The sequence below is a fragment of the Photinus pyralis genome, unplaced genomic scaffold (assembly GCF_008802855.1).
Source record: "Photinus pyralis isolate 1611_PpyrPB1 unplaced genomic scaffold, Ppyr1.3 Ppyr1.4_LG9, whole genome shotgun sequence".
In the NCBI taxonomy this organism is placed as follows: domain Eukaryota; kingdom Metazoa; phylum Arthropoda; class Insecta; order Coleoptera; family Lampyridae; genus Photinus; species Photinus pyralis.
Genome location: NW_022170878.1, coordinates 4,828,141 through 4,846,746, shown reverse-complemented (window position 1 = coordinate 4,846,746; position 18,606 = coordinate 4,828,141). Strand labels below are relative to the sequence as shown.

Here is an 18,606-nt window from a genome sequence, read left to right as displayed (position 1 = left end):
ACCAAAATTAATAAAAAAAAGTTTTTTCCCGAGAAATTCTGGTGTAGTCGATTTTTGGTAAAAAGGAGGGTTATACACTGCCTTTTTTTGAGGCGCAAAAAAAAATTTTCTCAGATCAACCGGGAAAAAAAGTTTTCTTATAGAATGTGGCCTGCAGAATCCATAATTTCAAACAGTTCCAAGATCGGGCTACTAGATCAAAAGTTACAGCCCTTTGGAATTTTTTGTCGAAATTGGTTTTTTGCCCTGAGGTTAGGTTAGCGTGCTAGTTAGGTTAGCTCAGAAATCTGGTATCAGGAGAATATAATGTGCGAGGAGATCGAATGTTAAAATAAAATTTTAGTGAGGTTAGGTTAGAGTGCTAGTTAGGTTAGGTCAGATTAGTTTGGGCGTTTTAAATTTTTACAAATCTTGTATCTAACCTAACGCACATGAAACTTAGCTCTCAAAAGTCCTTAAAATGAACACCCATTTAAAATTCTTATTTATTGCGGCGTACTCTTATGGCGATTTAACTCGTATATTGCGAACAGATACTTTATTAAAATCGTCAAAAGATCTGTACGGACGGCCTTTCGTTCACTCGCCCTGTCCTATGCCCTATGGCAATCCAAAAACGCTGACGAAAAGGAATACGCTATAATACAGGAGCGAAAAGTTTAATTTTCGAGTTTCGTTGTTTACTTCTTTGACAGTGAAAGGCACAAATTTCAAAATGTTTATAGCATTGCCTGAGTTTTTGGTAATATCATTGAATTTATAACTATCAGAAGCGCGGGTTAAATGGCAGGATATGTGACTGTTTTCAATAGTTATAAATTCAATGGTAATATTAAAATAATCCAAGCAATATACATTGTGATGACATCTGTCTTTATTATTGAGGACTAAAATTTTATCGATAAATGCAGGACACTTTATTACCAACATTATTTTAGTTGCAACCTATACCTCAAAGATGTCGCCACACTAATTTTTTTATATACTTTATGTAACTAACGTTAGATGTCAGAGCGATAATTTTAACCATAAAGTCACTATATTTAGTGACTTTGTTTAACCATAGATATATGAAGATTTAACCTAAAATGCATAAATGTTTGTTTAATTTATAATCAAAAATTAAACTTTGTTATCATTCCTTTCTCGCTTACAGGTTTAAATTGTGGAACTGGCTACTGGGAGTGACAGGAAAGCGGCAGACTCGGGCATTGCGGAAAATGATACTGATCGCTCTGGGTCGTCCGATCAGAAGACTGGTAGTTCTCGATGGGTGTGAAACGTTAGCATTGAAATCGGACAACACAAATCGAAAAGGGAAAGGCTTTGTAACCAAAACAGGAGGACACGTTGGAGAACTCGCAGAAAACCCATTCAAACGCAATTCAAACTTCTTAACGTTAAAATCGGAACGATTACATGATTGCAGCAGCTGCCGATGGTGCGAAGCTATTCATTAAACAATTGAGCTTTGAGTTCATTCGACAGAACTAAAGTTATAAAAACGGTAGTGAAATTGGCAACGAAACGGAGCGAAAGTGTTACGCAGTTTGCAAGCACCCAAAAATGTGTTGTTTGTGCGATCTTCATGTGAAAGTTGTTGTAAAATGGTTCACTTTAATGTACCTGTATTGAAATTGTTCTTCCAAGTGCTTTAAATAAACTCCCATGCATAAGAAGTTACGAATTGCAAAAACAAATGTTCGTTTTCTGTTCATTGAGCATGATGTGTTGCCTACAAACCAGGCTACACAAATATCGAGTACCCATATTGAAATTTCGCGATTTGCTTGATTATCCCCAATTAAGTACATCAGGACACCGTAATGAGATAAGTGCTATTGCTACCCTCTACCGAAATGTTACAAAATAGTGACCAAAACGAGTCCCTTTTTGCATAAAGGATTTACATTTGAAAACATAGATATATATCTATGTTTGAAAACGTAACTTTTCGACATCTAACGTTAGTTTAATGAACTCGCAGCTCGTGTGTTAAAGGAAATCTGTTTCGTGCCAGTGGTGACATCTGTCCCTAAACTTAAACAACTAATATAATGGTAATATAGAGGTGCCCTACATTTATTGGTAACATCTGAGTCTGACCTAATTACGCCAGATGACGGGACGATATTTAAGATCATCAACTATTAATTATGGAATAAACTAAAATTATTCAATGACCGTAGTCAATAAACAAAGGTTACATANTATAATTAGCACTATAATTTCAAAAAGAAACCCCACCGATTGGACATATGCCGAAAGGTAGGCAAGACGAGTAGCGACCAAAATTTGATATTGTACGCACACACAGTCTATAAATTTCCTAAGAATATTGCACGGATCCTTCTTTGTGATCATGATACAAACGCACTGCATCAACATCATATAGGCCAAAATGATAATTGGAAACGAATTCACTTCCTGTCGCAACTTAATCTCCGTTACCATTACGCCTAAAAGCATGCAATTAAAATTAAAATGTTGAACATAAACTTTACTTACGTACGGTTTTTTTGATATTCTGCAAGCCAGCAATGAATTTACTGCAGCACATCATGCCAAACAAGGTAAACATAGTCCCAAATTTGAATGGCGTAGCTCTATGTAATAAAACTATTTCAGGAATAACAATTATGGACGCGTCTATCATTATGGCAAGCACTAATGTTATTCATATACATTTGATAACGCAATAATTACATAATATTTAGTGAAAAAAACCGTCCATCATGTTTAGGGCGAATATTTTTAGTTAGATTTGATTTCGCGCGATCGTGAAATGTGTCAACTGTCACATGACTTATGGGACGCGCTAAGTTTGTTTTAAGCGTCCGATTCGCGTACGACGTAGTGGTTAATGCAATAAAATGAGATAGAACATGTTTCTTCTTGGTTAGAAAGTAATGGAGAGATGTACAAATTTCTTTGATATGTTTTTTAAAAACCGAGGTACGTTTGTTAAGGATGGCGGTATCTAGGTATTTTATATATTATGTTGGTGTGAAAAACGTAACTTTTCGAATTAAGCGTAGTTTAATGACTCGCAGCTCGTGTAGTTAAAGGGAAATCTGTTCGTGCCCAGTGGTGACATCCTGTCCCTAAACTTAAACAAACTCATATAATTGGTAATATAGAGGTGCCCGCTACATTTATTGGTAACATCTGAGTCTGACTTAATTACGCCAGATGTCGGGACGATATTTAAGATCAACTATTAATTATGGAATAAACTAAAATTATTCAATGACCGTAGTCAATAAACAAAGGTTACATATCATTTGATGTAGGTGTTCAGGCTCTGGTCGTTTTGTATTCTAAAGGCCAAAATAGACTAACTGAGCCAACGGTCGGATACGACAGAAAAAACTTGATAAATATACAGCCTGGTTTGTAGGCAACACATCATACTCAATGATCGGAAAACTAATTTTCTACTGTTATTGGTAATTTCTTGCACGGGATTGTGTTTAAAGTCGATAGAACATTCCACACTGGTACGATTTATAATTTTTACTCGAAGTTCGCAAAAAGAACAATCCATTTTTCGTGCTTGCAAACTACGTAACACTTTTGCCCCGTTCCACCACCGTTTTTGTATCTGTAGTTCTATCGAATGATTCCTCGAAGCAAAATTTTTTTAAAAATAGCTTCGCACCATCTGCAGCTGCTGCAAACATGTGAACGCTTGGATTTTAACGTTGAGATGTTTGAACCGTTTCTCCACCGTGTCCGCTTGTTTGGATTATAATTTGTGTTGTCTGAATTCAATGCTAACGTTTCTCATCCATCGAGAACTACATGTCTTCCGATCCGATGACCGAGAGCGATCAGTTTCATTTTCCTCAATAGTCTGCCGCTTTCCTGTCACTCCCAGTAGTTCCCTAATTTAGACCCTGTAAGAACGCAAGGAGCGATAATAAAGTTCATTTTTTGATTAAAAAAATAAACAAACTTTTATTTACACATTTGAGGTTAATTGTTAATGTATCTATGGTTACTGTATGTAAAAAAAAACGCTCTGACATCTAACGTTGGTTTCATGAATTATATTTAAAAAGTTGTGTGGCGACATCTTTCAGAAATAGGTGTAATTAAAATAATGGTAATAATAAAGTATCCTGCATTTATCGATAAAATGTTAGTCTTCATTAATAATGATAGATGTCAGGACCATGCTTTTTGCTTTGAATATTTAATTATTTACAAAAAAAACTCACGCAAATCTATAATTTTTTTGGGTTTTGTGCCCACCCCTGTCATTGGAGTAAAGCCATGAAACTCGAAAACTAAACACTTTCTTCCTGTATTACAGCTTGATTATTAGGTGTTGTGGCGTTATTGGATTGTCATTGAAAAGGCCGGATGAACGAACGGCATCGCTACAGATTTTTTGACGATTTTGGTAAAAGTATCTGCTCGCAAAACACGAATTAAATCGTCGCCAAAAGAGTTTGCCGCAATAAATAATTATTTTAAATGAGAGTTAAGTTTCAGGTGAGTTAGGTAAGATCTTGTGAGGGAAGGTAAAGTTCCCTGATAGTGAGGTTAGACATTCCTTGAATCACCTCCTCGAATATCATATTCTCCTGATACAAGATTTGTAACAATTTAAAACGCCCAAACTAATCTGACCTAACCTAACTAGCACTCTAACCTAACCTAACCTAACCTTCATTCATCTCCTCGCACATTATATTCTCCTGATACAAGATTTCTGAGCTAACCTAACTAGCACGCTAAACTAACCCCACTAAAATTTTATTTTAACTTTCAATCTCTTCGCACATTATATTCTCCTGATACCAGATTTCTGAGCTAACCTAAAAGATACGCAGCGCGCAACTGGTATCTCTTCCACACAGTGAAGGATCAACCTCAAACAAGGGTGATCGGTCCCTTTTGAAGGTATCACAAGGGTTCTGGATTGTTCAGACTGTTCAGAGTACTTAGATCAAAAATTACAGCCCTTTGAATTTTCTTTCGAAATTGGTTTCTAGTCTATAACTTTTGATTGAGAAGTCTGATCGAAAAAGTACGAATCGTTTTGGATTCTACGCACCAAAATTAATAAGAAAAAGTTTTTTCCCCAGAAATTTTGGTGTAGTCGATTTTTGGTAAAAAGGAAGGTTATACACTGCCTGTTTTTGAGGCCTGAAGACAAAATTGTCTCAGATCGACCGGCAAAAAACATTTTCTTATAGAATGTGGCCTGCAGAATTCATAATTTCAAACAGTTCCAAGATCGGGCAACTAGATCAAAACTTACAGCCCTTTGAATTTTTTGTTGCAATTGGTTTTTTGCCCATAACTTTTGATTGAGACGTCAAATCGAAAAAGCACGAATCGTTTTGGATGCTACGCACCCATGAGAACTTTCGTGATACCAAGTTTAAGAAACTGGCATACTCGTTTTGAATATAAAAACATTGAGCCGGGGAGGTCTGGGGGGTATGGAATACCCCCCAACAAGGGGAAACTGGAGGAGCATTTCCTTACAATCATTATGAATTACCGGTGCATTCATATGAATAAAATCTAGGTATGCGGGGGGTGGGGGGGGGGGGGGAGGGTATTTACCATATAGCGTACGTATGCGCTCTATTTTTCTAGAATGAACGGTTTAAAGGTTGTAAAAGAGGTCGAGGTAAAATTGTTTCTCGGTTCACTATTTGTATAAACTGTATAATGGGCTCTTTGCTAAGAAGCACCCTTTTCGAGATAGAACCCAAAAACTAAAAATTTTTTTTATCCCCTTCCCCCATGGTCCTCATCTACACATATACCCTAAATTAGTGTTTGAAGTGAATCCATAAGTAACTGCTCATTTTGAGGCTTCATGTCTGAAATTAAACTTTCATCGCTCATCGGCCTACTTTAAGTCGTAACCAGGAAAAATTAACCCCAGCTGCTTTTTTTTATACCCTCTCGTGTTCATTATTTGCGGTATTATCTTTTAGTAATCGTAACAACACGGCATGGCATATGCAATTCATTAAGAAAGCTTTTAACGTTAATGTAGATTGATGAGTTCAGTGTGTTTGAGGTATACACGCGACTAACCATTGGTCAGTTAAAACGGGGGTGCTCGCCCCCGAAGTTAACCCGCTATTAAATGACGATGAAAATCGTGACATCCTGTTAATTTAATGCGTTTTCCGTCAAAGTCGTCGCAGGAATGTCGAAGATGGACTTGATTTAAAGACTGTTAAATTTAAGTGCGTGTTTGTCCCAAAGCAACTCTTACTTTAATAAGCACCTCGCGCCGGTAAATTACAGGGACGGTGCAATTGTTGCGTCATCGGAAGGGCAGAACCCACACTGTTAGTTTACATCTCGATTACTGTTATCGTTTTACGCAAACAATAGTGTCACCACTTGCCTTATAATTATATGGAATAGCTTAATAACGGTGTAGATACGTGTGCGACAGGTACCACCCATTTTGCTGTTTTTTACCGTCTAGATTCTCTAAAATTGCGAAAAAGTCCGGACAATGTGTAAACTCTGGTTTGATTTTTGAAAATTCAAAATCAGCAAGAAACTACCCTTAAAAAACCCCTAAATCGTACCGTAACCCTTCTATTTTTCAGCGTTTGTTTACTACGAACTTTACGTAACTCTTGAGAATACAATTTTTTAATTGCCCAGAAACCCGGATTTTTACTTGAGCGCTAATACGGCCCAAAAACAATGCCCGAAAAAGTAAACTGGACCTTCTCGAGGTGAAAAAAAAACCCAATTAAAGTATTTCTACAGCCAAACCTCGAATTTTGTCACCTTGATTACTCACCCTGAGCGCTACGCCGGCTCAAAACCGTATACACCCGAAAAAATTTCCTCTCTCTTAATCTCCACCTATAGTTCATAATTAATTGACAACCCCAAAATGGCGCTTTATTAATGAAATCGGCCATTTTTAATTAAGAATTAATCTGGTTCGTTGTGCGCCACGAATTACAAGGGGGGCAGGGTTATAACTTAAAATCTCGCGTACCTTTAATTTTGCAATTCCGCGGTTTCCAAAGGCCTGTAGTGAAATTACGCCACGCAATTCTATATCGGCAGTTCTGGTCACCTAGATCTAATTAAGACATACTCTAAATACCGGACAGACTGGTTAATATTTATTTAATTTCATTTCTTACTCAAGATCTTCGTTTAAGAGATTTATTTTCCATAACGTCACTTTATTATGAATTAGAGTACCACCATTGACTTTATACACCAGTATCACTATTCCAGTCTATTCCCAAAATCTATTTTTCAGATTATGGAATTGATTCGAAAATTGCTTTCCACGTATTACGTTCTCCAAAAACTGCTGTATCAGGATCGCAAAGAGTGTAAATAGGAAAGAATACATTAACAATAAACCAATTTTTTTTAAGAGAACCGATAGATATTTTGAATACAAATGGAAAAGAATTTCGTTACCTTAAATATAGCGTTTTCTGGGATCGATGGTTTCCTTATGATACACATCAATACTGTCTTTCTTAAAGGGATGGTGGATTAAAGCTGGACAATATAGAATGAAACCTGGATCTCCGGAAGGAATACTGCTGTAGTTTTCTTAGATTTTTGTATTTTTTCCTTTCAACCAACGTTCCGCTCCCGTAATATAATTTATTATTAGAGTATTGCCAACCTAAACCGAAACTGATTTAATTTGTTTCTTAAAAGTTTCGCTTTCGAAGTGGAGTTTCAATGTTTGCACTCTAAAAGCATTTTCCGTTAGTTCTAAATATTAAGGCTATCGCACGCTGGTTTCACCGAAAGTGAATTTTTTCGGTAATCCTTTCTGAATGTGTTCACGATGCGTTCGATTAATTTACTTTCAACGGAATTTCTTCGTTTGCGACAAACTATCTGCTTTAAATATTCATTCCGGAATGTTTATTTTCTGACCAAAAATGATCCTTGAACGTTATTACTAAAAATAGTAGATTTGTTCAGAAATGTGTCATGCGCATCAAAACCCTTCGATTTTGGACTAATTACGGGTTCTTTTACTTGAGTTCCACCAATGCTCAAACGAAAATTAAAATGAAAGCGCATTTGACGTTCTGGTGGTCCAAAACCGAATGCCTTACCGCTATCTTTTCCGCACGCCACCTCACCCTTTTTTAATTTTCTAACACGCCTACAAAATGGTGATAATAGGAAAAAGCGGCCATCTCTAATCGACTTCATTTCCCTAACTCGATCAAAGACCATCTATCGAAACCCACAAGATTTTAAGATCGCTTAGTTGACGCTTTTAACGTTCCTGTACTGTTTCGGTCACGTAAAAGACTTAAGATTGTGTTATCGCCCGTCAGACTGGCGCAGATAATTTTTCCGAGGCCATTAACCGATCATGACGCGTCCGATGGATCGCAGAATTCGTTAAGAAGCCAATTTGAAAACAATACAATTTCGAGTATCAACAAAGAACCAAAGGTACCATTTGTGCGAGTGTATATTAAATACTTGAGTATTCACAGTCAATTTTACTATTTCAGTCTTTGCCCTGGAACTGCTTCTGATAATTCTGAATCTGGCGCAAGAGCTGGGTCAGGTGCAACGCGGCGTTCGGCTCCTTCTTCGGGTCCGACGCCTTGCATTCCGAGAGCGCCTCGCACGAGGCGCGCTCCTTAAGCTTCTTCACTTGGTCCTTCAGCGCCATCACCTCCGTGCACAGGGACATCACCATCTTGATTTCCTCCTCCTTTTGATTCAACTGCGTGTCCATCTCCTCGAGCTGTTTCAGAACTTCGGGGGCGGCATTCGTGCTGGTCTTCGACAGCGTCTCGTACTTGCTGAAAGGGGCTGGATGGGGAGGGGTGTGCGAGTATTTGGGGTCCACTCACGCGTTTAAACTGTCGAACTCGTCGTGAAGATTTTTCAACACGGTTTTGAGACTCTTCTCATTTCCGGCAAAGTGATTTTGCTCGGGGACACCGGACGGTTTGCTCTCCGTAGGCGTGGTGGTTGATACCCAGGCCGCAGTGCGCTGTTTGGAGGTCACTCCTTCTGGTCGTCGTGCCGGTTTTATGAGCTGAAAGGGCGTGGTTACCTTAGCGACGCGAACGGGAGCTTACCTTGGAGCTCGAGTGGAGATTATTCGCGTTGGACACCTGGTACCTGCTCACGACCTTCTGGAATGGTACTCCGTTCTTGGGCACGCAAGTGCAACGACCCGTCGACGGCTCCGACGTCCAAATCGGCGGTACTGGGGGAGGCACCTCTACGTCTGGGAGGTTTTCTGCGACAGTCTCCTCCTCTTCAGGTATAGCCTTGGCCATCTCCTGCAGTTTGTTGTAGTTGAGCGAGTGCTTGGTCAGTGGACACGTTCCGCTTCTGCAATGAGGGCGATCTATTCGAAATTCAAATCTAAGTCTACGTACCCGATTCTCGTGCTCAAATTGGAGACGAAAGTCGAAAGCGGACTTCCTTGCAGCTTCTCGGCGGCCAGGCTGATGTTATGGGCGAGAGTCGGCGAGATACCCGTGATTGGCTGTCGCGTTTTAATAATGCTCATCACCTGCTGAATGTTGATGCCAATATTGTGACTCGGACTCGTGGATTTGGCCGCGCAAAAGGGAATGCACCGGAAGTTGAAGTAGTTAAAGGAGCGCAGATAGTTCTTCGTGACCCTCTTCAGCTTGGATGCGACCGTCTGCTGCTCGTAGTTTCTGGGGACGTGCTTGAAGTAATCCGATCGCACGATTGCGTTCTCCTGAATCGGACTTAGGGCGCCGCCGCCGGTGGCTTTGTTTGGTAGATCACCGGCTCCTTGTCTTGCGTGCTGGTGCGCCTTGTGACTGTCGTCGGACTCGCTTGACTTAGCGGCGAGGTTGTGGTAAATTTCCACCAGGTTTTCGCCGCTCAACTTGTTTATCTGCTTGCCCGCTTCGGAGTCGCTCAGTTTTTTGATGATCGACAGCTTCGAGACGGGCTTCAGCCTTTTGATCGAGCGCCTCCGCTTCCTCAAATCGTCATCCATCTGTCTTGATTTTGCGAATTTCGGTAGGTTAATTGTGCCTGAGGAGCCTTGGGCTTTATTTTTCATTTGGCTCGTCACGGACTTAGCCCACTTATCAAGGGGGGCATCTTGGGTATCCTCCCCGGAGATTTCCTCGACGCTGCACCCTTTAACGTCGTTTACTGAGGAAAATCGAGCGTCCTGCACTAATCGGTCGACGCGCTTCTGTTGCTCTTGGAGGCGCTTCTTGAGGCGCGGACTGAAAGGCCCCCCAGGTATGGCGCAGGTTGCACCTAGAGCTCACAATGTGTACAAGGAAGAGGGGGAGTATACTACCGATATCGTTCAGGAATGGCAGCCCATTGGACTGAGTAGCTCCGTTGACCGAATTCGTAATGCCCGAGAGGATGTTATTGATGGTTCGAACGGCGGCGCCGGTGTGATCCGTACCGATGGACGTCGAATTTTGACGCACAAGAGCCGACTTCGCAGGAGATTCGCTTTGCAACGGGAAGGAGGAGCTCGAACGACGCGGATAAACATCCAGGTTCTCGTAGGTATCTGAAACCGTGTCGTAAAGGGCGCCTCCACGTTCCGCCGCATTACCCAGCTCAAACTGATTTTTTGCCGGGTGCGTGGAAACCGGGCGCTTCCTGTTTTTCCACTTGGACGTACCACTCCCTAACTCCCCGGAGCTGCTTCTTTGGTAATTCTTTTTCATGAACTCCAGCTGGCCCTTCAAGGTGTTGCACCGATTCTCGGCGAGTTCCAGCTGTTCTTCAATGTCTACAATTTGAAAATTAATAATAACCAGAAGTTCCCAAAAAGTTTTTGATAGACCGAAGGTGTGTGATCCTTCATAGGACTAAAATAACTTAAAAAACCCCTGAAAGTTACCCTAAAAAATCTAAGAGGACTTCAGATATTATTCAAAGGCTTTTTAGAACTTTATAATATACACTGTGTCAAAAAAAAACAAAAGTCAGAAACCTATGGGACCATTGACTTCTGATGACCTTGAAAGTGGAATATGACACCGTAAAGAAATAGAAGTCGTTGAGCTTGGATAACCTTGAAAATTAGCTGCCATTGACCTCCGATGACCTTGAGAGCGAATGGCCTTGAGCATCACCTTGACTTATCGCCATCGCAGCGTGGCGTGTGGTCTTGAACTTCTGCCTTGTACATCATCATGAGGAAGCTTAAGGATCTAGGAGTTTGAATAATCAGAAATCCTTAAAAATTCCTAGAACCCAGAATTATATTTGAAAAAATGACACTTCATCGGTTTTCTTTTTTGTCCTCATGTTATTTCGTAAAAATTCCAATATGGCGTCAATAAGATTCTATGGCTATGGCAAAGCCGACCTGCGTAGCTCAGATGAGCTTACGTTAGAAGCTCTAACTTTGGCTACAAGGGTCCTGGGTTCGAATCCCAGGTAAGGCATGGCTGTTTGTGATTGTATAGTGTGGGAGTGGGAAGAGTAGCAAATTGCTAACACTCCGCCCACTATAAAATAAAGGCAATAAAAAAAAAAGAAATAAGAATGTAGTAGCCTGTAGCTTCTACATCTAGTGTGCTATGGAAAATCTGATAACGGGTTCAGATTTTCCGAAAACAAGTGCCCATAGAAGGCGCTACCGGAAACCGTCCATTTCCCACTGTTTAATCTGGGGAAATTTAACGTTTCCAGTTTTTCGGTGGTATCACAGTTATTTTCAAAGATTTTTCAAAAATTTCAAGTGCGTTTTTTTCAGCCACAAAAAGGGTCAACTTTCCCCCATTTAATATAATACACTGTATTCCTCATCGTTACGAAGATCCCAATGGTGAGCCACGAATTGGGGTTGATAGAGCAGCTTTGGCTGAAACCCCGACCAGTTAAAAAGGGCCAAAAATAAAATAAATAAATAAAATACAAAATATTCTGTGAATATACAGAAACTGAAGAATCTGTTTCTGTATCTCAAGCATTATAACAATATCCAGATTTGGAATCTTCCGACAAATCAATGGTCCGCAAAATTATTACTTAGGGTTTGCAGCTACCGAAAGCACAAATTAACGGCCGTTAACCTTTTTATCGGTTGCTGTTTCATTTATAATGTTATGAGCACATCGTATAAACAAATTAGATGCACGACTTTGATTAATAAACTAGTTTTTCAACGTAATCAGCCACACCAAAAAATACGCAACGCAATGTTTTGCACCTTGGACCCCAACCCTTTCGTGGTAACAATTTATTTGAATACGAGCACCGAAACGAAAATGCCCTCATCGCACTGTTCGCGGCGAAGTACCCACCTCTAATTATTTGTTTTGCTCCCACTGAATATCTAAAGAACGCAGGACAATAAATTCTTCGAAAAATGGTTGCACAATTTTTCGGCTGCGAGACCGGCTTTCGGTTCGCACTTTTAATTAATAATGAAATTCTACGCGGTCTCCAAAATGGCGTACACAATTCACAATATTCACCTGGACGGCTTGGCGAAGAATTTCGTTTCATGCGGTCTAAATATCTTTAGGTGTGTATAAGAAATAAAGTTTTTATGGCCCTTTAAAGGTTTTCCACAGCTTTAGTCACATATATAATCTGCAATGGCTTCCAATAGCACCAAAAGCACTTCAGAAACGTTTAGATTAATTAAGACCTTCTCCTCACTATAAGAACCCAACTTTTAGGAGCTTTTATAACCCTTTAAGAGCTTTAAAGGGTTTTAAAGAACGTTCAAAAAATTTAAGAACCTTTATGCGCCGAACCTTTGGAGGTTTTTATTAATTTTTGAAGATTTTTGAGAGTCCAGCAATAGATCCTTAGTGCGTTTAGGAATGTTCAACAGACGCGCTTTGAAGAGCCATAGAGCGCCTTTACAAAATAGGTTTTTAAAATCGTTTATCGGGATCTTTAAGAACCTTTACAAGTTGCAGGCAATTTCTAAGCCGAAAAAATCGTTAAGGTGCTTGCTTCTCTTTAAAAGACCCTTTAAAGGCCTTAAGGATCTGAAGAATGTGAAGAAACGGAACTGACAGGAAGAATCATGTGAATAAAGAAAATGCTAAAGCTTCGAAAAAACGGAAGAATTTTATGAATCGAAACAACTTGAATAATTTGAAGAAACTGAAGAATTCAAAGAATCGCAGATAATGTGAAAATAAGAAAAGAATCCGAAGCAACTTCCGTTACTAAAAAGTTAAGAATCTTAAGACTCGGTAGCACCCAAAAAACAATAAGAATTTCAAGGATTTCAAAAAGAAGAATCAAAAAAGTCTTCAGGGTCCTCAGAAGATAGAAAAATCAGAATTTATCCCTAAAAACCTTCAGAGACGTAGGCTGAAGAGCATTTAAGAGTCCTTAAAAATCCATAAAGAGCTTTTAAGTCTTTTTGTTAATCTTTGGGGCTTTTTAAAAAGAAACTTAAGGATTTGCAAGATCTCACCAGTCCGCAAGATCAAAAATATGCAAAGCATCGGAAGAAGCCAAAGGAAACGATTGGAAGGATTCGATAAAACGAGAGGATTGGAGAAATTATGCCAAGTCTAAAGAATCTTATGTTACTGGAGAATTTTCCAGAGAAATCAAAAAATCAAAGAATTTGAAAAATATTAAGAATCTGAAAACCCTTACGAAAAATTAAAAAAAAATCAGAAAAACTCACGGAGGAACCTGAAGAATTTAAAGAGCTGGAAAAATTGAAAGGTGCTGGAAGAAAGAAAATTGAAGGATGCTCGAAGAAATTAAAATTCTCTAAAAAATTCGAAGAAACCAAATGAATAGGAAGAATCGTATGATTTCATTTTAAAAACCGAAGGACTTCGAAAAACTGCAGAATAGGAGGGATCGAAAAAACGAACAATTTAAAGGATTTGAGGAATCGGTAGAATTTTAAGAAAACAATGTGAAGGATCTGATGGAGCTAAATTAAATAATCAAAAAATGCGAAACTCGATGAAAGGAAGGAATGTACCTTGAAGAACAATCTTTAAGAATCTTCAAGGGCCTTAAAAAACATTTAACAACTTTTAAGGGCTGAATCTCTAAATATTGCCATGTGCTCCACATTGGGCGTCAAATAAAAATGCTATGTGCCCCACGTTGGGCGCAAAACAAAAACTGGTACCTTCACTAAGCCCGGTATCCGCTATAATCAAAAGGTTCAATGTTGAGTTAAAATTAGTTCAGATGCGCAATTCAGCAGCCTTGACCGTCTCTACAATTTTCCAAGGGACTAACTATGTAAATTCCGGTACCAACAGAAAAAAATTATCAAAACTCTGATCTGGCTCGTACTTTGGGTTCGATTAGACACACAGCTACTTGATTGACAAAGACAAACACTTCTTCAGTAGTTCCTCGTATTTAAAGGATATCCTCTCTTCCACTTTAAAAATTTCTTTCTTTAAGATTTCGTATACAAACGGCCAATCAAAACCAAATTTGATTAATGCTAGCTTTTATATAACGTCAAACGTTCTACCCAAGAAAACCGCGTCTTCGTTGCAAGCATCTGTGTTTTATTATCGCATGCGCTAATCTTGAAACTAATTAGTTTTCACTTTACGCAACTCGATAACAAAAGTTCTTATCGCATTGACCAGATAGAATGTTAATAAAACGCGAAAATACGACGAAATTAACATTAATTACATTATCTAAATTTGACCGTCTCTCAATATTCCCCAGGGACTAACTATGTAAATTCCGGTACCCAACAAAAAATTATGAAAACTTTGATTTGGGTCGTACTCTTGGGTTCGATTAAAACAGCTACTTGATTGACAAAGACAAACATTTATTCAGTAATTCCTCTCTTCCATTTTAAAATGTCTTTCTTTAAAATTTCGTAAACAAACGGCCATTCAAAACCAAATTTGATTAATGCTACTTTTAAAATAATAACGTCAAATGTCCCACCAAGAAAACCGCGTCTTTGTTGCAAGCACCCGTGTTTTCTTATTGGCGTTACACATGCGCTAATCTTGAAACTAATTAGCTTTCATATTACGCAACGCGATAACAAAAGTTCTATCGCATTGACCAGATAACTGTTTAATAAAAGCGAAAATACGACGAGATGGCAAACACTTCTTAACATTATCTAAATTTGACCGTCTCTCCAATATTCCAAGGGACTAACTATGTAAATTGCGGTACCAACAGAAAAAAATTATGAAAACTCTGATCTGGGTCGTACTTTGGGTTCGATTAAACACACAGCTACTTGATTGACAAAGACAAAAGTTTATTCAGTAATTCCTCGTATTTAAAGGATATCCTCTCTTCCACCTTAAAAATTTCTTTCTTTAAGATTTCGTAAACAAACGGTCAATCAAAACCAAATTTGATTAATGCTAGCTTTTAAATAATAACGTCAAACGTCCCCACCAAGAAAACCGCGTCTTCGTTGCAAGCATCTGTGTTTTCTTATCGCATGCGCTAATCTTGAAACTAATTAGCTTTTATCTTACGCAACGCGATAACAAAAGTTCTTATCGCATTGACCAGATAAACCTTTCAATAAAACGCGATAATACGACGACGACGACTTAACATTATCTAAATTAATCAATCACAAAATCATTAAATACATAAATTTCAAAATAAAAATTAACACTGAAATTCAAATTCAATACAAAACGAATGCACTCCGTGCTTAATCTAAATAACCCACCGGATTTAACAAGAATGATGTTATTAACATCCAAGGTAGTCCATCATTGTTACGGGAGTTGAACCCGAAAAAACGTCTGCGTGACGTAGTTTATGAGTCCCTAAAAGTTTTCAAAGGTCCCATGAGGGTTTTAGAACCGTTAGTAGACATTTAATCTCTAAGACTGTTTGAAAGGCGAATCGTGGAGAGCTCGAGAACGTTGTGGGATTCTTTCCGAGCTTCTAAGAAGAGCTCCAGGAGCCTTAAACGAAGACCGTTTGTGGAGAGTCCCGAAAAGAACAGCCTACGATAATTTTCCCTGCCTCTGCGTAATGTGGTTATGATGTTGCTGAATGCTGGTCAACTTTTTGCCCTATCCTGTAGACAAACGACCTAACCATAGTTATTTTCGATTTATCTGTCACTTTGACAGTCCAAATTGTTGTCAGTTCCTTTTTTTTAATAATTATGGCGCGAGAACTCCCGGTTTGCAACGTGGCAATTTTGCACGACAAATTTCGTAATACGCCCGAGGATCGTTACATGGTGGACATCGCTTTGGCGCTCGACGAGAAACAGACAACTCTTTCGATCTACACCACGGATTCGGGCAACGGGGATATTTTAGATTCCACTTCGGTAGTAAGATCCTTTTGATTATCGGACCTACATTGTGCATTTGTAGCCTTTGGACAAATACATCCGCACGGTTGGAACGTGGATACCGTCCAACGTCTGTGGGGCATTCAAGCGTATGTTTGCGGTCTTCAGATCGATTTGGCTAACCTCGAAGTTACTCATTGATCCTCCCAGTCCCGAGCCGAGTGTTGTGATATTGGATTTGGAGCCCATTGCTATCCTTCTACTTAGCCTTTTATCTAATTACAAAACCCTCTACATCTACCACTTCCCTCACTTAAGGTGTAGTGATCACTATGACAAGAGCATGTGCGTCGTGCCCCCCTTACTGACACTCAAGAGCCTAAGGTACGCCGATGAGATCATAGTCCAAACCAAGTGCCTGCGGGAGGTTTTTCAAAGATCGTTCCCAGATATTACTGAACCTTTGGTGTTAACCCCATCCTACAGTACCGGACTGTGGAATGCGGACACCATCGACGTAAGACGAATAATCCCCGACCTACCGACGAACTACAAACTCTTCGTCGCGTTCGGCAAATTCATGGAACGTTCCAATTTCCTACTCATCCTCGAAGCAATCGACAAGCTGATGATATCCGCCGACAACAACCTGAAGGAAGAACTGCACGTGGTCATAGCGGGTTCCTATCGAAACCGCTCCCCCGACTACTACAACAAACTAACCGAGACGACCAAGGGCAAACCCTTCGCCTCCAAAATCTCGTTCCTGAAGCAACTGCCGACGGTCCACAAGAAGACGCTGATCCAGGCCGCCACCGCCGTGATTCACCTCGTCGATAACGACCTATACCCCGGGCCGATAGTCGCCGCGATGAGTATGGCGAAGGCGATCATCTCGATCGACTGCGGATTCGCGAGCACGGTCCTCACGCACCGAATTTCGGGAATATTCATCGAGCAGGACGCGACGAAGCTGGCGACGGTGATAAGAAAAGTCGCCGAAAGTCCTATGCTTAAGACGTTTCTGGGCAATATGGCGCGGGGGAAGTATCTGACCGACTACTCCCACAAGACCTTCTCGGACCAGATTTTTAGTTGGTGCACCAGGTCGATACCTGACCATTATAGAAGCGAAGATGACTGATGCACGTGGAGAAACTATCTATATCTAACCATACTGTAATAATAAATGCCTGTACCCTCTTCTACAGTTCAAATACTTACCGAAGTACGTTACTCACCATGTAGTTGGTAATCCTGACTCCTCTTGGTGCAGGTTCCATCATCGCCGTCGCAATTGCGCCTGTCCGCGTGGTTAGTACGATTGGTTTGCAAATTGTAGTCTACAACAACATGAGTAAGGATGGTTCAAATTAATGGAAAAACGGGCGATTAGGTACCATCACGAAAATTTGAACATTCACCCACTTCACCATTTGAATAGTATTCCCCACTCATCGTGTCTGAAATATGCACTCTACTTCCCTGCGATGGTCGCCGTACTTCATATACAGATTGTATAAAATTTAAAATGACACTTCAAGAAAGTGACGGAGCCGTCAGTGTATACCTTGTTTTTTACTAGAAGTCAGTGTGGCAACGGCTCCTTGTTTCAAATTGAACCGAATGCCCAGTAATTGCTCGTTAGCCCCGAGACTCCACCTCAATTTAAAATTGAGTCAGGTTCCACACAAAATGGCGTCGGAATCCGGCCCAAATGCTGGATGGCACGTCTCCTTATTGGAGATCTGCACACGATCACCTTTAAATGCCAAAAAGAAATAATTGAACCATTACCACTTACAATCATATAACAAGATAACAAAATGGCGGCAGGTTCTATAGAATATTATTAATGGTGTTAAGGCTAAGGGTAAATGATCGAAACTTTTTAGTCCTCTTCCATTGCTTCGAATGCCTCCAATTTTTCAAAATCCACTTTTCCCGATCCTTAACATTTTTCGGATTATCCCCTCCGCATTCTGCAATTAATATTTTAAGTCTATCAGATGACTGAAATTTCAAAAAAGCCTCGGGTACTTTCGTTTCTTTAAATTCTTCCCCTTGCCGATGGATTCTTCTGATTCTTTTGATTTTTATGGTCTTTCGTCTCTTCAATTTGCTTCTAACTCTACGGATTCTTCAGATCCATAGGATTCTTCGGTTTCAGTTGTTCTCAACTCTTCAATTTTTTTCCGACTACTTGTAACAGGTTTCGAATTTACAAATTTGCCAGTATAGGAAATTTTACGCGTGTACCGCTTCATAATGAAAAAGAACAGAACTATAATGCAATAGAATGAAGCGCTATCAGATAAGAAGCGAGTGTGTAAGCAGATAAGACCCAAATCACCACAGTGTTCGTTTTTACGGAG

General features: G+C 39.7%; 1 protein-coding gene across 2 annotated transcripts; it reads right to left on the bottom strand.

The window, feature by feature from the left end:
• Positions 1–8,465: 8,465 nt before the first annotated feature.
• LOC116180163 lies at positions 8,466–17,781 on the bottom strand. 2 transcript variants are annotated; one of them, XM_031500021.1, is made up of 8 exons: positions 17,632–17,781; positions 17,473–17,574; positions 10,580–10,759; positions 10,310–10,534; positions 9,396–10,266; positions 9,090–9,348; positions 8,859–9,046; positions 8,466–8,807 (listed from the first exon to the last, which is right to left on the bottom strand). In XM_031500021.1, exons 1-8 carry the CDS (start codon positions 17,687–17,689, stop codon positions 8,507–8,509), a joined length of 2,184 nt encoding a protein of 727 aa, XP_031355881.1. In that variant the 5' UTR covers positions 17,690–17,781; the 3' UTR covers positions 8,466–8,506. The 2 variants fall into 2 exon arrangements, with proteins under 2 accessions (XP_031355881.1, XP_031355880.1); XM_031500020.1 differs by having other exon boundaries at positions 10,310–10,759.
• Between the last annotated feature and the right edge of the window lie 825 nt (positions 17,782–18,606).

Excerpts from the sequence above, each read along its gene's own strand:
- LOC116180163 (XM_031500020.1), bottom strand. The coding sequence starts at position 17,689 with ATGAGTGGGGAATACTATTCAAATGGTGAAGTGGGTGAATGTTCAAAT. Across the intron at positions 17,575-17,631 it reads ATGTTCAAATTTTCGTGATG|ACTACAATTTGCAAACCAAT; the intron begins GTACCTAATCGC and ends ATGTTGTTGTAG. Across the intron at positions 10,760-17,472 it reads TCAGGATTACCAACTACATG|ACATTGAAGAACAGCTGGAA; the intron begins GTGAGTAACGTA and ends TTCAAATTGTAG.